We start from the raw sequence: 19,437 nt of genomic DNA, 5'->3' as shown, positions 1-19,437 counted from the left end.
GCAGTCTGTTGACGACGGCCGGTTTGCAAAAAAACATTCATTCAGGTGAGACTTTTCTGGCTCTTCTGGAGGGGACCACTCACGACCGGGCTCTTCAACTACCCTCGCGAGGATGCGAAGAAGCTCCTTGTCTGTGTAAGCCTATAATAGGCTGTTTAAAGGCAGGTTCCATTGCAAGAATTTCCCCATGGACAGTACAGTGACAACGTGCCCCGCTGTCCAAAGCAAGAGGTACCAATAAACTAAAAAAAATAAATAAAAAATCTAATAAAAAAAAAAATATTTTATTCCATACCGCAGCATGGCGCTGTTGAGCTTCACTCCTCTCCACTGACTATAACGGAGCTGCTGTAATATTCTCATTCTGACACCATCAGCTGGACAAATACATCATATTATTCACTCCTCTAAATCGAAATCCAGATGCCTGGATGCGCGAGAAATTATGTTAGAGTGTTATGTTAGTCTGTTAGTGTATTAAATGTGATTTATCAGTAGCGGTAGCTGGTTAAAGTAGCTCAGCACAGCTTTGTTTACATTGCTAGTTCAGTTCCAGCAGCTTTCATAGTGAGTTAATGACAGCATAGAAACCCTATAAAACCTGTTAGTGCTCATTACAAGAGTCTGGAATCATCACATGTGCCTAATTTCCTCAGGTTCTGCTGAAAAGAGTTTTATTTGTGCCTTTGCTTCACCGGTCATCAGTATGGGGATGTGTTTGCCCTGTTTGAGTGGAGCTGAAGATGATGTAGTCGTCACACCAGATGCTGTGAGTATTTAAACACGTTTGTCAACAACACATGCATTTATATTACTTCTTTAACGCTTCCTATCGTGTTGGTGATAAGTGCCTACTGTGAACTCGCTAAAATACGTGTGGCACTACAATTCATTATTACTTATTTATAACAATGCCATTTAATATCAGTATATAGAAGAATATAAAGAATAGACTTATACAGAATGGAGTTTTATAATAATTCTTTAAATCTGTAGTTTCCATTAGTGATGTCACAGTGGCTGAGACAGACACTCCCAATAATGACGTCACTCGTGGCCATGGCAACAGAGTTGTAAAATTGAATGTAACTTTACAGAAAAAAGGTCAGTAAGTGATTTGACCAAACTAAAATCGTGTTAACACATATATTGTTTATGTCTTGTGTCTATACTGTTGAAACAGAGAGTATTTTAACATTTACAGATTGGTCCCATTGACTTCCACTGTAAGTGCCTCACTGTAACACAGATTTGTGCTTTTTTTAAAGAAAGGAGGGACAAGTCGGAGTAAGTTTTTGTGTTAATCAACATTATGCCACAAATACTGTCTATTGAGCTTAGCTTGTATTTAACCCGGAACATTCCATTATATATATATTTATTATATATAATATCATATATATATATATATATATACACACACACACACACACACACACACACTGATCAGCCACAACATTAAAACCACCTGCCTAATATTGTGTAGGTCCCCCTCATGCAACAAAATCATGCAGATATGGGTCAGCAGCTTCAGTTAATGTTCACATCATCCATCAGAATGGGGAAAAAAATGTGATCTCAGTGATTTGAACCATGGCATGATTGTTGGTGCCAGATGGGCTGGTTTGAGTATTTCTGTAACTGCTGATCTCCTGGGATTTTCACACACAACAGTCTCTAGAATTTACTCAGAATGGTGCCAAAAAACAAAACAAAAAAAAACATCCAGTGAGTGGCAGTTCTGTGGATGGAAATGCCTTGTTGATGAGAGAGGTCAACAGAGAATGACCAGACTGGTTTGAACTGACAAAGTCTATGGTAACTCAGATAACCACTCTGTACAATTGTGGTGAGAAGAATATCATCTCTGAATGCTATTCTGAGATGCTGGTTGGTGCTGTTTTGGCAGCACGAGGGGAACCTACACAATATTAGGCAGGTGGTTTTAATGTTGTGGCTGATTGGTGTATATGTATATATATATATATATATATATATATATATATATATATATATATATATATATATATATATATGTGTACACACACCCACCATCATGAGGCTGAGGCTGCAGTGGGCCTACCATTTGAGTACCTCAGCAACAATCGAGATTCATCAGACCAGGCGTTGTTTTTCCAGTCTTTAACTGTTGATTTTTGGTGAGCCTGTGCCCACTGCAGCCTCAGTTTTCTGTTCTTGGCTGACAGAAGTGAAACCTGACGTGTTCTTCTGCTGTTGTAGCCCATCTGCCTCAAATTTCTGATTTCTGTACAATTTTAAATACAGATTGTTTTTATAGAATAGAATTTTAAAATAATCCAATAAATCTATAGAATTATTTGCACTTGTAGGTCTATAGTAGTTGTCACTATAACACTACCATTAATGATGTGCTAGGTGGTGAGGACAGTTGTATTTATTGACATTGACAGTAGTAAAAATCCAGAATTTTTGTGATTTATATGAGTTTTAACATATGTCTTACTTTTTGCACACAATGGTGTTTTTTATTTATTTATTTATTTTCAAATTCCCAGTGCTTGAGGTACACCATGCTTAGGAATGTATGTTCAAAGGAAGAGATGATGAATTCACTTGAAACGAGTGCTTAAAACCCCCTTAAACATGATAAAATCACTGAAACACAAGAACACGTGGCGTATTGCTTTTATAAAACAGCAGCAACAGCAATAAAATAAAAAATATCAACTTACATTTATTAATAATAATCACAATAAAAACTTCTTCCGCCAACTATGTCCTATAAGATAGAATTTTTGTTTTTGTTTTTTAGATTTTAGACCCGAGCACGACTGTGCATTTTTCATTTCCCTTTTTTGATTTGTAAGCAGTAGCCCCTTATAAACATGGGGGAAAAAAAAAAAAACGTTTTCCTACAAAAATCATGTCCTCATATGTGAAATGTTAAATAATATCAAGCTATAGAAAGTCAAGATTTTTTTTTTTATCAAATTGTTTATTATGTTTCCAGGAGTGTTGGGTATTCATGTTTTTGAGACATTACAGACAGCTGATTTTATGTAAAGTTGCTTTGGAACAATTTGTATTGGGAAAAGCACAAATAAAAAACTATTCAAATAAAAATTATTTGACTTCATTTCATTTTTGTTACAGTGTTTTTTCTACTGTGTCAAATCAAGTCAAGTCATTTTTATTTGTATAGCACTTTTCACAACACACATCGTTTCAAAGCAGCTTTACAGAAAATCATGCATTAACAGAAAATGAAACTGTAATATCTATAATGTCTCACAGTCATCATTGTGTAGTTTGATAAAATATGATTGTAAATTGTGTATAAAAAAAAAAAAAATAATAATAATTGGATTTAGAACCTCTGTGAGCAAGCTGAAGGCGACTGTGGCAAGGAACACAAAACACCTTAAATGTTGGTTAGTGGAGAAAAATAACCTTGGGAGAAACCAGGCTCATTGTGGGGGCCAGTTCCCCTCTGGCTAACATCATGAATATAATGCTATTAGTTAAGTATTAGTTATTTGTGTGCAGTGCAAGTCATGGTGTAAAATTATTAAACAAAGTAAGTGTTAAGGGTCAGTGCTTAAAGATTTTGTATGAACTGTAAGATTAATGACTAATGTCTTTGAAGTTCAGCCTGTATTAACTGCAGAAGTTCACATAGATTCATTGTCCTTTGCTAGTTGGCTGATGAAGGCTTTTGTTATTAATTGATAGTCTGTGAATTCCGTTTTAAGATTGTAGTCCATCATTAGACCAAGGTGATGCAGGCAGAGATTAGTGAGGTGCATCGCAGTTCAACCAGCAGGTCATTTCGGTGAGGTTCGGTGAGGTCTATCCTAAATCCAAGGTTCAGGCAGTGGCATATGAAGTATCCGATGTCTTACAGTTGGAGTTGGTATCAATTCATCCTCTGAAGTCCATCGTAATAGACTGAAGTGATGTCTGGCTGGCACCGGCTGCATTTAGTTGTCAGTGGAGCAGTGGAGTCCGTGTCCGAGTCCGTGGAGTCTGTGGCAATAAAATCTCAATGGCCAGTATCGTTCAGTCACTGCCAAACATGTTAAAATACAATTTAGCATGATAAATTCTGAATCTAAGTATTGATTATCATTGGATGTCTGCCAACAATGGTACATGTATGGATGTATGAGTGGTACAAACATCATCTGCAGCCTCAAACTTAACTTTTGAAATCAAATAAAATCCCTTTATTGTCACAACACCATATCCACGAGTGTACAGGTGTGAAAATCTTGAGTGGATGCTCACCAACTATGCAGTGAGGACAAATATCAGACCACAAAATACACAATAGACACATGTACAGTATGAACAATATTTACATATACAATATACACAGATATACACTTAGACATAGTACTAATGTACGGATAATATGCAATGTACAGTGCACGAGGACTGATTTATAAATATATAAAATATACTGAATATATAGAGTAAAAACAACCGTGATAGGGTGATCATGTGCAGGATGAGCAATGCAGTATACAGTAGTGCAAATGGAGTGCCAAGGGACAGAGAGAATACTCCAGCCTGTGCGGAGTGGTACATGAGACATACAGTATTGTGTAACATGATCAGTCTGAGACCAGTGTTACTGATGACTTATAAAGTGCAATGCACGGGAAGATGCGGTGGGGTTATGCAGTGGTGATGCTATTAGTTTGAGTTCAACAGTTGATGGCCTGCAGATAGAAGCTGTTCCGCAGCCTGCTGGTGTGGGACCTGATGCTGCAATACCGTCTGCCTGAAGGTAGCAGTGAGAGCAGTCCATGGCTTGGGTGGCTGGAGCCTCTGATGATCCTCCGAGCTTTCCTCGTACACCATCTGGTGTGGATGTCCTGGAGGGAGGGACGCTCACCTCCAGTGACGAGTTGGGCAGTTTGGACCACCCTCTGCAGAGCTTTGCGGTTGAGGGTGGAGCAATTTCCGTACCAGGCAGTGATGCAACCAGTTAGAATGCTCTCCACAGTGCATGTGTAGAATGATCTGAGGATGTTGTTGCTCAAATCGAACTTCCTCAGTCACCTGCGGAAGAAGAGCCGCTGATGAGCCTTCTTCACCACTGCCTCAGCGTGAATAGACCATGTGAGGTCCTCAGTGATATAAATACCGAAGAATTTTGACCCGCTCCACTGGTGTCCCGTCGATGGTGATATGGGTGTGCTCTCTGTCTTCTGAAGTCCACCACAAGCTCCTTGGTCTTTTTGACATTGAGAGAGAGGTGGTTCTCCTGGCACCAGTGTGTCAGGGTGCGTACCTCCTCTCTGTAGGCCGTCTCATCATTGTCGGTGATCAGGCCCATCACCGGCATGTCATCGGCAAATTTCACAATGAGTGTGGCCACGCAGTCGTGTGTACAGGGAATACAGGAGGGGGCTAAGAACACAGCCCTGTGGAGCACCGGTGTTAAGGGCCAGTGGGGAAGAGATGTTACTACTCATTCTGACCACCTGGTGTCTGCCTGACAGGAAGTCCAGGATCCAGCTGCACAGGGAGCTGTTCAGGCCCAGAGCCCGGAGTTTCAGGTCAAGCTTGGAGGGCAAAATTGTATTAAATGCTGAGCTGTAGTCCTCAAACAGCATTATCACATAGGTGTTCCTTTTGTCCAGGTGGGAGAGAGCAGTGTGTGCCTCTCAAAGCATTTGTTGATGATGGGATCAGAGCAACAGGGTGCCAGTCATTTAAGCAAGTGATTTTGGATTGCTTCGGTACAGGCACTATGGTGGACATTTTAAAGCACATGGGGACCACAGACAGGGAGAGGGAAAGGTTGAAAATTCCGTAAAAACACCAGCCAGTTGGTTCGTGCACACTCTGATGACATGGCCCGGAATGCCGTCTGGACCCACGGCTTTGAGGATATTCACCCATCAGAAGGATCGGGTTATGTCTGCTACAGAGACGGAGAGTGAACTAACCTTTGTAGCATCGGCTGCGAGAGCTCTCTCCGAGAGGGCGGTGTTGTTTCCTTCAAAACGAACATAAAAAGTATTAAGCTCATCCGGGAGAGAGGCAGCAGTGTTCATAGCTGAGTTTTTATTTCCTTTGAAGTCTGTGATGATATTAATTCCCTGCCACATGCTTCTTGAGTCGGTGATGTTGAACTGTAATTCAGTCTTGTACCTGTACTGGGATTTGGCTGCTCTAATGGTTTTGTGGAGGGTATATCTGGCTTGTTTGTGCTCCTCTGCGTTCCTGGAATTAAAAGCAGAGGCCCGTGCTTTAAGGGGCGCACGAACATCGCTATTAATCCACAGTTTCTGGTCGGGGTAGATCCGTAATACTTTGGCTGGCACTACATCATCTATGCACTTCCTGATGAAACACGTTATAGTATCTGCGTACACCTTGATGTCGTCATCGGAGGTGGACCAGAACATCTCCCAGTCCACGTGATAAAAACAGTCTTGTAATGTAGAATCTGATTGGTCCAACCAGCACTGGATCATTCTGAAGGCGGGTGCTTCCTCTTTCAGTTTCTGCCTTTTAAGCAGGCAGAAGCTAAATGGGTTCGATGGCTGAGTCTGGAACTTCCGCAGACATCTAAGTTTCTGTAAGGCAGATAATGCAGCAGTCCCTCGTCTCTCGTTGTAAAGAGATCCACACTCTCAGCACGGAGAGTTTATTGTCCAGAGACTGAACGTTTGCCAGTAGAATGCTGGGTTGCAAGGGTCGATTTGCGCGGCGTCTTAGTCTGATGAGGACGCCAGCTCTCCTTCCCCTTTTCTGGCTATGCTTCCGCAGCCGGGCGGCCCAGACAAAGGGCTCTGCTGTCGTGTTTGAAAAAGGCAGGTCGGCATTGAGGAATTTTGGTCAGATGTGAATGCTTTTGGCTGCATAGTAAAGCTATAGGATGCTCCCTTGCTTCCTATTTAGTTTTGTTGGCGTGTCTCCCAAAGACAAACTCCACTGTGATTGGCGCCATGTTGTTTTGTCACATGACTTGGTGTATAGTATCTAATATAATAACATTGTATGCCAAAAGCTGGAAGAAGTATGTCTGGAATCTATGCATACTACTCACCTCACCTGTGGACGTACTTTACTAATGCTAAGAAGTGTTTCCTTCATCAAATGCAGTACATATTCTGACAGCACACGAATTCAGATGAAGCTAATGTCACTATAATGTCAACACTGATTATGTTTATCTTTAAAAGAATAATGAATCTATGATCCAGCAGTGAAGATGCCATTTAAATTCTTTATTTGTTTCTCAGGAGACAAGGAGAAGGCAGTTGGCAGAGGCTGCAGAGAAGAGACAGAAAGAGGTAATGCTATTATATAATATACTGTATATATAATAAATTATATAAAATCAATTTCAAATTATCGAGTACAATATTGAGTTTCATGGTCTGATGCTTCTTAGGCTAGAAACATACTCACCTGCAAGTACTCAAATGCAGATGTGAATGTTTGGCCAACGCAGTGCAAGCATAACATAACATGCATTCATGGTTGTAACAAACTCAAGGGGGTGATAGAGGTACCTTTAAATGTCCGTGCCATAAAGCCAGATGTGTTAGTATTGTGGTAGCTAGATATAAGTGTATGCCTAATTAATTCATTTAAGTTCTGTAAGATGTCATGGTATAGTTTCCCCACTTGTGATTGGTGGGCATTTTTACTGTCTTCGAGGTTTATGGCAAATCATAGAGCTAAAGCAGCATGGTAAGTAAACATCCACATTCTGCTGTGTACACACTTCTGGTAGCATTCTACTGCTGCATCACCATGCCAGTCATCTTCTGTGATGTCATTATGGCTAAAATAAGCTTATTTCCCACTGCTGCTGTGATGTCATTCTCATAATGATTATGGCAGTACACTTGTTTCTTGTATGAGAATGCATAATGGTGTGTTTTTTCTTACTAGTAATGATGTCATATAACTTCATTTTGATGTCATTTAGGTTGAGCTAGACACTACTGTTAAAGGTACATTCCAAACCTGTGTGACTTTCTTTATCCTGTGGTACACTAAAAGAGGTGTTTAGCAGAATGTCATGCTGCTCTTTTCCATGCAACAAAAGGGGCCGCCAAGCTCCAAAAATGTCAAAATTATTTTTATAAAAGCACTTACATTTATTCCTCTGTTAAAACTCATGTATTATTTGAGCTGTAAAGTTGTTTAAATTGATGGCTATAACATTACACAGAAAAGTTTAGTAAGTTATTTTATTGCACTAAAATCATGTTAACACACATATTGTATGTGCCTTACTGTAACTAATATTTATTTATTTTTAAGAAAAGGAGGGCAAGTTAAAATCCATTTTTGTGGTAATCAACATTATGCCACAGATGCTGTCAATTGAGCTTAACTTGTATTGAACCCGGAATGTTCTTTTAAAGGGATAATTCACCTCAAAATGAAAATTCTCTCATCATTTACTCACCCTCTTTCTTTCTCCTGCAGAACACAAACAAAGATGTTTAGAAGAATATTTCAGATCTGTAGGTCCATACAATGCAAGTGAATGGTGACCAGAACATAAAAGTAATCCATAAAACAGTGTTTTAATCCATATCTTCAGAAGGAATATAATAGGTCTTCATTTCAGCAGAAGAAAGAAAGTCATACACATCTGGGATGGCATGAGGGTGAGAAAATGATGAGAGAATTTTCATCATGTCATATGATAGCTTTTTGTGGCACGATTATGACAAAAATAATAATTGTTGATTATTGCTCTTGTTATTGCAATCACGATTATTAATGAGGATTAATAGAAGTTACGGCAAATACTTACTGTATGTTTAACTTTAGAACTGAGACTTAAATAGTAAGTTTAGCTTTTTAACTGAGAACTGTTGAATTACCTCATTGCTGTTTTATACATCAGTAAATCAACTTCACTTTGGCCTACTTAGTAGCATGACAAAACTGAACTATTATCCAATGTTTTAATAGATTTCAATCAAGCATTCACTGCAGCGTGAGCTCTCTCGAATGCTGTCATAGACACGGCACAATAAATCACTTATTTACACTAACGCTGTTACACTTATCATCACTGTTAGTTATGGGACACGTTATTTATAAAAAAAAAAATGCCACACTAAGAAAATTTAGAATATTGTGCACCAGTCATGTGAGCTACTCGTATGGTGTTTTTTCTGCGCTTGGCAGCCCCTGGTCACCATTCACTTTCATTGTGTGGAAAAGAGCTGCGTGAACATTCTGCTAAATGTCTCCTGTGTTTCACAGAAGAAAGTCATACAGGTATGAAATTACATATTGGTAAGTAAATGAATTTTAATTTTTTGGGGGGGAAATATTCCTTTAAATATCTGAGCGTGTCATAACGGGCAGGATAGGTCATAGTTTGTCAGGGTAATTGTATTTCAGCATTGAGTATTGTGGATGCGACGTGTTTCAGTACTTCACTCTATTCACTCACTCTATTATCATGTTTCCAGCATGTAGAAAGTGCACCGTGATTTTGGCATGAAAGCACTAAATAACATTCACAAGTTTTTTTATGATGAAATTAAAATATATGAAATTAAAAATACAGCAATTCTTGCCATCAAACAGAAGAATATTTAAGAGAAATATTTTGTGTTAGTTGAGCAACCGTTGTAAGATCAAGTACAGTGTGGTGCAGTAGTTTATGCAGTAGTGCAGTATTCCTCTTCTGTTTGTAGACAACCTACAGAGGCATCAAAAACCCAGAAGCCCTAGAAAGGAAAAAGAAAAAACAGGAAGAGATGGAGAAAGAGACTGTGAACTCAACACCTGCTGGAGGAGGAGGGCTGAAGGTACATCACAAACAAGAGGTGCTTTCCATGAATAGGGGACACACTATTATATTCCAGGTTCAATACAAGTTTAGCTCAATCGACAGAATTTGTGGCATAATGTTGATTACGACTAAAAATACATTTCGACTCGTTCCTCGTTTATTTACAAAGTAATATTGTGGTGACAAGGGAAATTAATGGGACCATAATGTTTATTGGTGTTAAATAGACACTGTTTCAAAAGTATAGCCACATGATGAAAATAAAATATGTATGTTAACAGGATTTTAGTGTGATAAAATGAGGGATTTACTGGCATTACGCGTGTTTACCAGATTACACAGTATACTGGTGTTATGTTGGCATGACATGGCATGAAAGTTGCAATATTGGATATAACTTTACACAGAAAAGGTCAGTAAGCAATTTTATCACACTAAAATCATCTTAATATGAATAATTGTGTGGCTATACTTTTGAAATAGTGTGTATTTTAACATTTATGGACTGACCCCATTCACTTCCATTGTAAGTGTCTCACTGTAAAAGGCTGATTTATACTTCTGCGTCGAACCTACAGCGTAGGCTCCGTGTAGTGGTCAATGCGTTGGTTTGCATTTATTGTTCTGCGTTGGTGTGTCTGCGACGTTCTGCGAGTACACAGGCGAAATGCTAACTATGTTTAATACATAAACAAAAGCAATGTAAGCAATGTAATTTCTGGATTCAAAAGTATTTATTAAATTATTGTAGCATCAAAAATGAGTTCAAAGTATGTGAACATGTCGAAATTTAGGAACATATTATTTATTATACATGTTGCCTGCATTGCAGGCAGAAAATAAATAAGGAAATTACTGTACACTTGCTCTTGAGAAGCTTTAATAATAATACAGAAATGTGTTTTGGCATACTTTTGACATTCTGTGCTGAAAAAACAAAAAAACATCAAATTAATAACTAGCCTGAATAACTCAAAACGTGTGACGTTTTAAAGACTTTACAATGCATACAGATAATATAACCAACTCTCACCGGGTGTTTTTTAATTTACTGACAAATTAGAAGTGTTCTGTTTCCATAACTTATGAAATATGATTATTTACTGGACATCATACTGTCAAACATACGGTCAAATCATCGTGCCGATGAGACAGTTCACGAGTAGAATACAAAACTATTTCTCCCACATATCCCGAGGTTACCAGAGCTGGCCAGATCCAGCTCTGTTCCTGCTTGGTGTCGGACTCCACTGCTATGTGTCTCTGAGTGATGAAGACTACCTGCAGCCGGTGCCAGCCAGAGATAACTTCAGTCTTTTATGATGGACTTCAGAGGATGAACTGATGCCAACTCCAACTGTTAGACATCGGATACTTCATATGCCACTGCCTGAACCTTGGATTTAGGATGGACCCCACCGAACCTCACTGAAATGACCTGCCGGTTGAACTGCGATGCACCTCATTGATCTCTGCTTGCATCACCTTTGTCTATTGATGGACTACACTCTTGAAATGGAATACATAGACTATCATTTAAATGCCAACAAAAGACTTCATCAGCCAACTAACAAAGGACAATGCATCTATGTGAACTTCTGCAGTTAATCCAGGATGAACTTCAAAGAAATTAGTCACTAATCTTACAGTTCATACAAAATCTTTATTTAAACACTGGACCTTAACACTTACTTAGTTTACTAATTTTAAACCATGACCTGCACTGCACATAAATAACTAATATTGGCATTATATTGATGCTGTTTAGCCAGAGAGGAACTGGCCCCACAGTGAGCCTGGTTTCTCCCAAGATTATTTTTCTCCATTAACCAACGTTTTACGGAGTTTTGCGTTCCTTGCCACAGTCACCTTTGGCTTGCTCACTGGGGTTCTAAATAACATTTATTATTTAATTATTTATTTTTATACTGAATTTACAATCATATTTAATTAAACGACACAAACTAAAAATATATTTTGTCGCATTTTTCTTGTAACTTCATGAAAAAAAAAAAAAACAGCAGATGCCACCGATTGAGAAAACTGCTTTAATGGTCACAGGTGTCACGAGCGCACTGGGCTCTCCCTCATCGTCAGTCACTTGCTCTCACTCGCCTGAGCGTTAATCACACACACCTGCAGCTCATTACCATCTCGTTTGGATGTGCACTTAAACCCCACACTTACACTCAGTCAGTGCCTGGCTTTGTTGAAAGGTACCTTGGACTTCCCTCTTGCTCTGCCGCAGTGAAAAACTGCTTCTCCATTTATTACTTTGTCAGCGACCTGTTCTGGAGATATAAGATAAGATACTCTGAGAATTCTGTGATTATGACATATCTACTCAGCTGTGTTTAACCTCACCTGTTTGTCAATGAACTGTTCTGGATATACACAACAAGTGACTCTGAGAATACGACATTTCCGCTCACCTGGGCTAATCTCACCTGTTTATCTACGATCTGCTCCAGACAAGCAAGATAAGTGACTTTGTGAAATCCGAGTTTACTGCATATCCACTTGCCTGTGTGAAACTACCTGTTACACCACGAACCTCTCTGAATGCTCAGGAAACGTGACTTTGAGAACTTAGAATATACTTTGTGTTTCGATATACTAACCTGCTCCTCTGTTTATGTACGTGACTCACCTGTGATCCTGTTTGACTAGTTTGGGCAAATGCTGATTAGGAAATTACCACATATGGATTTGTGCCTTCTGCCTTGGTTCTCTGTTTGATCAAAGACTGTCTCCAAAGACTGTGTATCATACCTGAATAATTACCTTGCTTGCTTACCTGCTTTTCTTGTGTCCAGTATAATAAACTCCTGCACCTGGGTTCATCACAAGCTCCTGTGTCGCCATGTCATTACAGAAGAGCCAGGCCGAAAGGAAAATGAACACAGCGGGGGTTACCGCCAGTACAAATGATGATCCATAATCCAGCTCTCCTCCACACTCCCGACCTTGCACAACCAGTCACACGTCCCCGCACCTTTTGCACCAGAGCCCACTCTGTCTCCTTATGACAGTCCCATGTTCGATCCCGCTCCTTACTCTGGAACAGTGGGGGAATGTAATGGCTTCATCTTTCAATGCCAGCTCCGGCGTTTCCCCACCGAGTGCTCAAGGATCGCCTACGTGATTTCCCACCTGACTGGAAGAGCGTTCCAATGGGTACTAACCATCTGGGATCAGAGAGGCTCGGTAACATACTCACTTGAAAATTTTCTAAGTTACTTTAAGGAGATGTTTTGTCCTCCCTCAGGTGATTCATCAGTGGCAGAACAGCTTCATTGAATTTGCTGGGGAAGACGAACGATCACCCCCAAGGTAACTCCGATCCCAGTGCTCTCCCCTTACACTGTGGGTTATGTTGGGAACCCCGGAACAAAACCTGCATCCAAGCCGCCCACGGCCCCTGCATCCAGGTCTTCCACGGCCCCTGCATCCAGGTCTTCCACGGCCCCTGCATCCAGGTCTTCCACAGCCCCTGTCTCCATGGTAACTCCTCTCCATACATTCACCCTGTACACTGTGGGTTATGGCAGGAACCCCGTGCCATCACCGCCGCCTGCTTCGGAGACCAAGGAGTTTACCCCGTTATTACCTGCCTTCACTTCTAAGCTGAATGATCCCCCACTGACGTCGGTACGAAGGGCCATGAAGACCCTTCCTCACAAATTACCAGTGCCCATGCCTGCCATGGTTAATGAGCCAGAGCCCATGCCTGCCACGGTTAGGGAGCCAGAGCCCATGCCTGCCACGGTTAGCGAGCCAGAGCCCATGCCTGCCACGGTTAGCGAGCCAGAGCCCATGCCTGCCACGGTTAGCGAGCCAGAGCCCATGCCTGCCACGGTTAGCGAGCCAGAGCCCATGCCTGCCACGGTTAGCGAGCCAGAGCCCATGCCTGCCACGGTTAGCGAGCCAGAGCCCATGCCTGCCACGGTTAGCGAGCCAGAGCCCATGCCTGCCACGGTTAGCGAGCCAGAGCCCATGCCTGTAATGGTTACCATCCCAGAGCCAGTGCTAGTAGCCTCGACCGACCCAGAGCCAATGCCAGTAGCCTCGACCGTCCCATAGCCAGTGCCAGTATCCTCGAATGTTCCCGTAACAACGCTCCCAGTTATACGGAAGAAGAGGAGGAGGAGAAGGGCTCCTACTTCCAAGTCCCTGCCAGTGTTCATGACCACGAAGGTCGTTCCCGAGTCTCTGTCCATATTTACAACCACGGAGGTCGTTCCCGAGTCTCTGTCCATGTTCACGACCATGGGGGTCGTTTCCCAGTCTCTGCCCGAGCCTACAACCATGGAGGTCGTTCCCAGTTGCCGCCAGTGCTCATGACCATGGAGGTCAGTTTCCAGTCACTAACGGCTCCTAGCCCCAAGCTTCCCATGGCTCCGCCTACCACGGCTTCACCCCTCAAGCTGCCCATGGCTTCGCCCTTCGAGCCTCCCTCGGCTTCGTCGGGTCTCCCTCGGCTCTGCCTGCCTTCGTCGAGCCTTCTACGTCCCTGCCCTCAGAGTCTTCCACGACCTCACCAACTATCACAGAAATTCCACCTCCTGACCCAGTCCTTGCCCAGTGGCCGCCTCCCAGGCCTCCTGACCCCATTCCTGTTCTGTGGCCACCTCCCCGGCCTCCTGACCCTGTCCCTGTTCTGTGGCCGCCTCCCAGGCCTGTCTGCCAATCTCTCCTGATCGTTCTCCTGGATCCTCCCCCGTCATCTGTGTCCTCCTGCCCTCCCCCATTTTTGGGTGCCAGGAGTTGGCCTTTATGGGGGGGGGGGGGTTCTGTCACGAGCGCACTGGGCTCTCCCTCACTGTCAGTCACCTGCTCTCACTCGCCTGAGTGTTAATCACACACACACCTGCAGCTCATTACCATCTCGTTTGGATATGCACTTAAACCCCACACTCACACTCAGTCAGTGCCTGGCATTGTTGAAAGGTACCTTGGACTTCCCTCTTGCTCTGCCGCAGTGAAAAACTGCTTCTCCGTTTATTACTTTGTCAGCGACCTGTTCTGGAGATATAAGATAAGTTACTCTGAGAATTCTGTGATTACGGCAAATCTACTCACCTGTGTTTAACCTCACCTGTTTGTCAACTAACTGTTTTGGATATACACAACAAGTGACTCTGAGAATACGACATTTCCACTCACCTGGGCTAATCTCGCCTTTTTATCTACGATCTGCTCCAGACACGCAAGATAAGTGACTTTGTGAAATCCGAGTTTACTGCATATCCACTTACCTGTTTGAAACTACCTGTTACACTACGAACCTCTCTGAATGCTCAGGAAACTTGACTTTGAGAACTCAGAAAATACATTGTGTTTCGATATACTAACCTGCTCCTTTGTTTATGTACGTGACTCACCTGTGATCCTGTTTGACGCTGAAGTTACCAGTTTGGGCAAATGCTGATTAGGAAATTACCACATATGGATTTGTGCCTTCTGCCTTGGTTCTCTGTTTGATCAAAGACTGTCTCCAAAGACTGTGTACCATACCTGAAACCTTGCTTGCTTACCTGCTTTTCTTGTGTCCAGTATAATAAACTCCTGCACCTGGGTTCATCACAAGCTCCTGTGTCACTGTGTCATTACAACAAGTCCAAATACAATGTAATATAATGCATAGATATTAAAATAATCTTGGATAAAATGCAACACTACCTCAGATATCCTTGCCAAAATTGTCAGAGAGAGGGGGGGAGGGAGAGAGGGAGAGAGAGAGGGGGAGGGGGAGAGGGGGAGAGAGAGAGGGAGGGAGAGAGAGAGAGAGAGAGAGAGAGAGAGGGAGGGAGGGAGAGAGAGAGAGAGAGAGGGAGGGAGGGAGGAAGGGAGGGAGGAAGGGAGGGCATCGGAACTCGACAAAGTCTCATCTCCCGACCTGATATTTTGATTTTTTTATTCAATAAATATATTTGTTTGACAGGGAAGCAGTGTGCAAACTGGAATATATATATATATATTCATTTATTTAAAAAACAAACAAAAAAAAAAGGGCACTTTCTCTCGAGGAAGAAAAAGGTCAGGTGCTCAAGCTCCCTTTGATGTCTATGTGTGCATGTGCCTGACTTGCACAATTGACCCCCTATAGATTGTATAGGCTTGGTCTTTAAGACACACCCACCTGCTGGCGATGCCAATCCGGGAGTTTTGGTTGAAGGTTCAGAGTTTTGTGTGTGATGCATTAGGCACTCGGGTTTCATTTTGCCCCAGACTCTGTATTTTGAGCGATGGGGTGGTCATCGACATTGAGAACAGACATATAAAAAGTTGGGTCCTAACCAGCATCATGATTGCCAGACAGATTCTTTTAAGGGGTTGGAGGTCGGCTGGAGCTCCCTCATTTCAGGAGTGGTGCTCGGAGATGGGTAGGGTGGTGGCCTTTGAAGAAGGGTCTTTTAGAAGACATGGGAAATTGAATTTGTTTATGTAGAAATGGGGCAGATATCTGTTGTTGCTGGACATGTAATTATTATTATTTGTATTTTTTTTTTTTTTTATCTCTTTATTTTTTTATTTTTGTGTGTGTCTGTAATCATGTGTATATTCTCATATGTGACAACAGGTATGTTTGTTGGGGGTCAGGGCCGGGTTGGGATTGGGAGGGGTGGTTGTGGGGTTTAAATGTTGATTCCATGTATATGTGTTTTGCTGTTCTTTATTTAATGTAGCAATCAATTTCTTTTTTTTTAATAAAAAAAAATAAAAATAACTTGCACAATTACTTGTCAAGAAAAGGTATGGTCTAACGCAGGGATCGGCAACCTTTTTGACATGGAGTGCCATTTTGTTTTTTTCTTGTCATTGTCTGTTTCAACTACCTCTCATCCCTCCCCCGCCACTTCACGTGTGCTTGTTTCAAAAGATTGAGTCTATTTGTGAAAATGCTTCTATTTTGGATCATTCTAATTTAATAGTTTGTTTTTCATTACAAATTCTATCATCAGCATATCAGTTCGAGTGAAAATTTTGTGCAAAACCCCATGATGATCTTGTTCACGTGCTTGAATGGAAGAAATCCTTTTTGTACAAAATAATCAACACGGCTAATGTCACAAATTTGCTTATTTGATTAGTGACTAAGAAATTTTATGAAATCTTAAATATTTCTTATTCATTTTAAGTCATAGATTTTCTCAAAATCCTGACATTTATTTCCAGGTTTAATTGATATTTTGAACCCCACAATGTTCGTTAATATCTCAAGGATTTATTGTAGGGCTGGGTATTGATACAGGTTTCCCGATTCGATTGTGATTCACAAGCTTTCAATTCAGATTTGATTTGATATGATATTCATTCTTATGGGTATATTTCACTTATTATGTCCACTTTGCTTACATATAAAATCAATTGTCTCCCAGCTAATGCTGTTTATTTTACAGGGGACCGTCTAACTAGGTACATTACGAAAATATTAATTTTACAATTTTTTTCGTCACATTTTGGCTTTTTAAAAATGTTCAAATCCATGTATCCATTTATTGCCCATATAAAATTTTGTTTGTTTATTGTTTACATGCATAATTTTTACTGTTTACAAATACTTAAATTGATTTGTTGAATGTGCTAAAACCAGAACTGTCTCTTTAAAAGAACTGGCAGTTCTGTTAAGAGCATCTTTTAAAGGAATAGTTCACCCAAAAATGAAATTTCTCTCATCATTTACTCACCCTCATGCCATCCCAGATGTGTAGGACTTTCTTTCTTCTGCTGAACATAATTGAAGATTTTTAGAAAAATATTTCAGCTCTGTAGGTCCTCACAATGCAAGTGAATGGGGGCAAAATTTTGAAGCTCCAAAATCCACTTATGGGCAACATAAAAGTATCCCAGACGACTCCAGTGGTTTAATCCATATCTTCTGAAATGATATGATAGGTGTGGGTGAGAAACTTTCTTCTTTTGTTTTTGGTGATTCGCAGTCTTAATACATATTGCACCCTACTTGGCAGAGAGGAGAATAAAAAATAAAAAAATAACTTAAATATTGATCTGTTTCTCACCCAGACCTATCACTTCGTGTATGAAGACATGGATTTAAACGCTGGAGTCATATATATTACTTTTATGCTGCTTTTATGTGGATTTTGGAGCTTCAAAATGTTGGCACCCATTCACTTGCATTGTATGGACCTACAGAGCTGAAATATTCTTTTAAAAATCTTTATTTGTGTTCTGCAGAAAAAAGACAGTCACGCATCTGGGATGCTAGGAGGGTGAGTAAATAATGAGAGAATTTTCATTTTTGGGTGAACTATCCCTTAAATGAATGCATGTTAACAAGAGAGACTCTAATGGCTTTATCTCATCCATGCTATGCGTGATTAGAATTAAATGTTTTTTTTTTGTTGTTTCTGATCAACAACTGAATGTAGAGAACAGAAAGGAAATTAAAAGAGACATCATTCCATGACAAATGGGTTGCGTTGATCTCATCTTTAAACACATTCGGAATGATTACTTGCAACTAAAATCTAAACATTTACCAGCCAGTGGCAAATCACAGACATTTTAGTCGCATAACATGAAATTTGGTTGCAAATGCGAGTGATTTCCTCTCATTGTGGTAGAGGGTTGCACACAGAGTAAAAGATCGATCTTAGATTTAAGAATCGAGATCATTCAAATGAAGATTGCGATGCATCGCAAAATCAATATTTTTACCCAGTCCTAAATGATAGCAGTGTTTTCTTCTTGACATCATGTGTTGTTCTGAAAGCAGAAAAACAAACAAAAATGTAGGCTGCCATCTGCTCAAAAATGGTGAATCTCATATAAAATAAATGGAAAGAAAAACAGCACATATAATGTGTAGTATGACCTCCTGAGGTTGACAAGCAACATTTCTGAAGGTGAAGCACCTCCTTTCACTTGATATTTTGTTAATTTTTTTGTTTTTTTTTTGTCTTGCACTCTATTCATGGAAAGTGCTCAGAAAGTTCTTTACACTTATTAATAGAGAAATGCATTGATTATGTTATATTGCTTTAAGTCCAGCATTATATTCTCTCTCTCCAGTGGCAGGTTGGCTAACACAGTCTGCAGGAAGATAACTGGTGTGTGTCTACATCGGGCATCGACAAACTGCAGTATTTCCCACTGACTTGAGAGATTCTTCAAAATCTTTCTTTTTCTTTATTTTGAAGTGTACGCTAACAAGGGAGTGTGCGTAGAGATTGGAATTATTGTCAAGCTCCTTCACAAAGCTCCTTCAGACCTTTTGATTGGCCAGAGTGCATTAAGATCACACCTCTTTAAAATGCCAAAATGTGCTAGCCTATGGGATAGGGATTTAGCACTTTTGTTTATTTATATAGAACATTTTCACAATATAATATATGTTCATCAATAATTTCACACACATGCTGCTTTTATACCAAGGTGCTTTCTATTTTCAACATTGATTTGTTAAACAACCCGTTGAATCTGAGATCTGAATGTCATTTTAATACACATTTATACAGCAAAAAAAAAAAAAAAAAAAAGCTTGTTTTGTAATGGGGTTAGAAACATTTAGTGCATATTCAGGCATTTATATTTATTTCAAGTCATGCATACATTACCAGTGGGTTTTGAGATTATTCAGGACTGTAAAGCATGCGTTTGTTAATTTTGATAAATGTTTGATATTTAAGAGTGAA

General features: G+C 40.5%; 1 protein-coding gene across 3 annotated transcripts; it reads left to right on the top strand.

Moving 5' to 3' along the window:
- The first annotated feature begins 336 nt into the window (after positions 1 to 336).
- Positions 337 to 19,437, top strand: LOC127437267 (small VCP/p97-interacting protein-like). Of its 3 annotated transcripts, XM_051692090.1 has the most exons (5): positions 337 to 567; positions 657 to 769; positions 7,245 to 7,295; positions 9,678 to 9,809; positions 18,815 to 19,437. In XM_051692090.1, exons 2-5 carry the CDS (start codon positions 707 to 709, stop codon positions 18,827 to 18,829), a joined length of 261 nt encoding a protein of 86 aa, XP_051548050.1. In that variant the 5' UTR covers positions 337 to 567; positions 657 to 706; the 3' UTR covers positions 18,830 to 19,437. The 3 variants fall into 3 exon arrangements, with proteins under 3 accessions (XP_051548050.1, XP_051548049.1, XP_051548048.1); XM_051692089.1 differs by having other exon boundaries at positions 337 to 769; positions 9,678 to 9,791; XM_051692088.1 differs by having other exon boundaries at positions 337 to 769.

This window comes from Myxocyprinus asiaticus, chromosome 48 (genome assembly GCF_019703515.2).
Source record: "Myxocyprinus asiaticus isolate MX2 ecotype Aquarium Trade chromosome 48, UBuf_Myxa_2, whole genome shotgun sequence".
Taxonomy (NCBI): Eukaryota; Metazoa; Chordata; class Actinopteri; order Cypriniformes; family Catostomidae; genus Myxocyprinus; species Myxocyprinus asiaticus.
The sequence above is the reverse complement of the archived record's forward strand: the minus strand, read 5'-3'. Positions and strand labels throughout refer to the sequence as shown.

What these genes read in the sequence shown, in the direction of transcription:
- LOC127437267 (XM_051692088.1), top strand. Translation starts at nt 638, where the DNA reads ATGTGCCTAATTTCCTCAGGTTCTGCTGAAAAGAGTTTTATTTGTGCC. An exon ending in TAGTCGTCACACCAGATGCT is followed by an intron (nt 770 to 7,244) that starts GTGAGTATTTAA and finishes TTTGTTTCTCAG; the next exon opens with GAGACAAGGAGAAGGCAGTT. An exon ending in CAGAGAAGAGACAGAAAGAG is followed by an intron (nt 7,296 to 9,677) that starts GTAATGCTATTA and finishes TTCTGTTTGTAG; the next exon opens with ACAACCTACAGAGGCATCAA.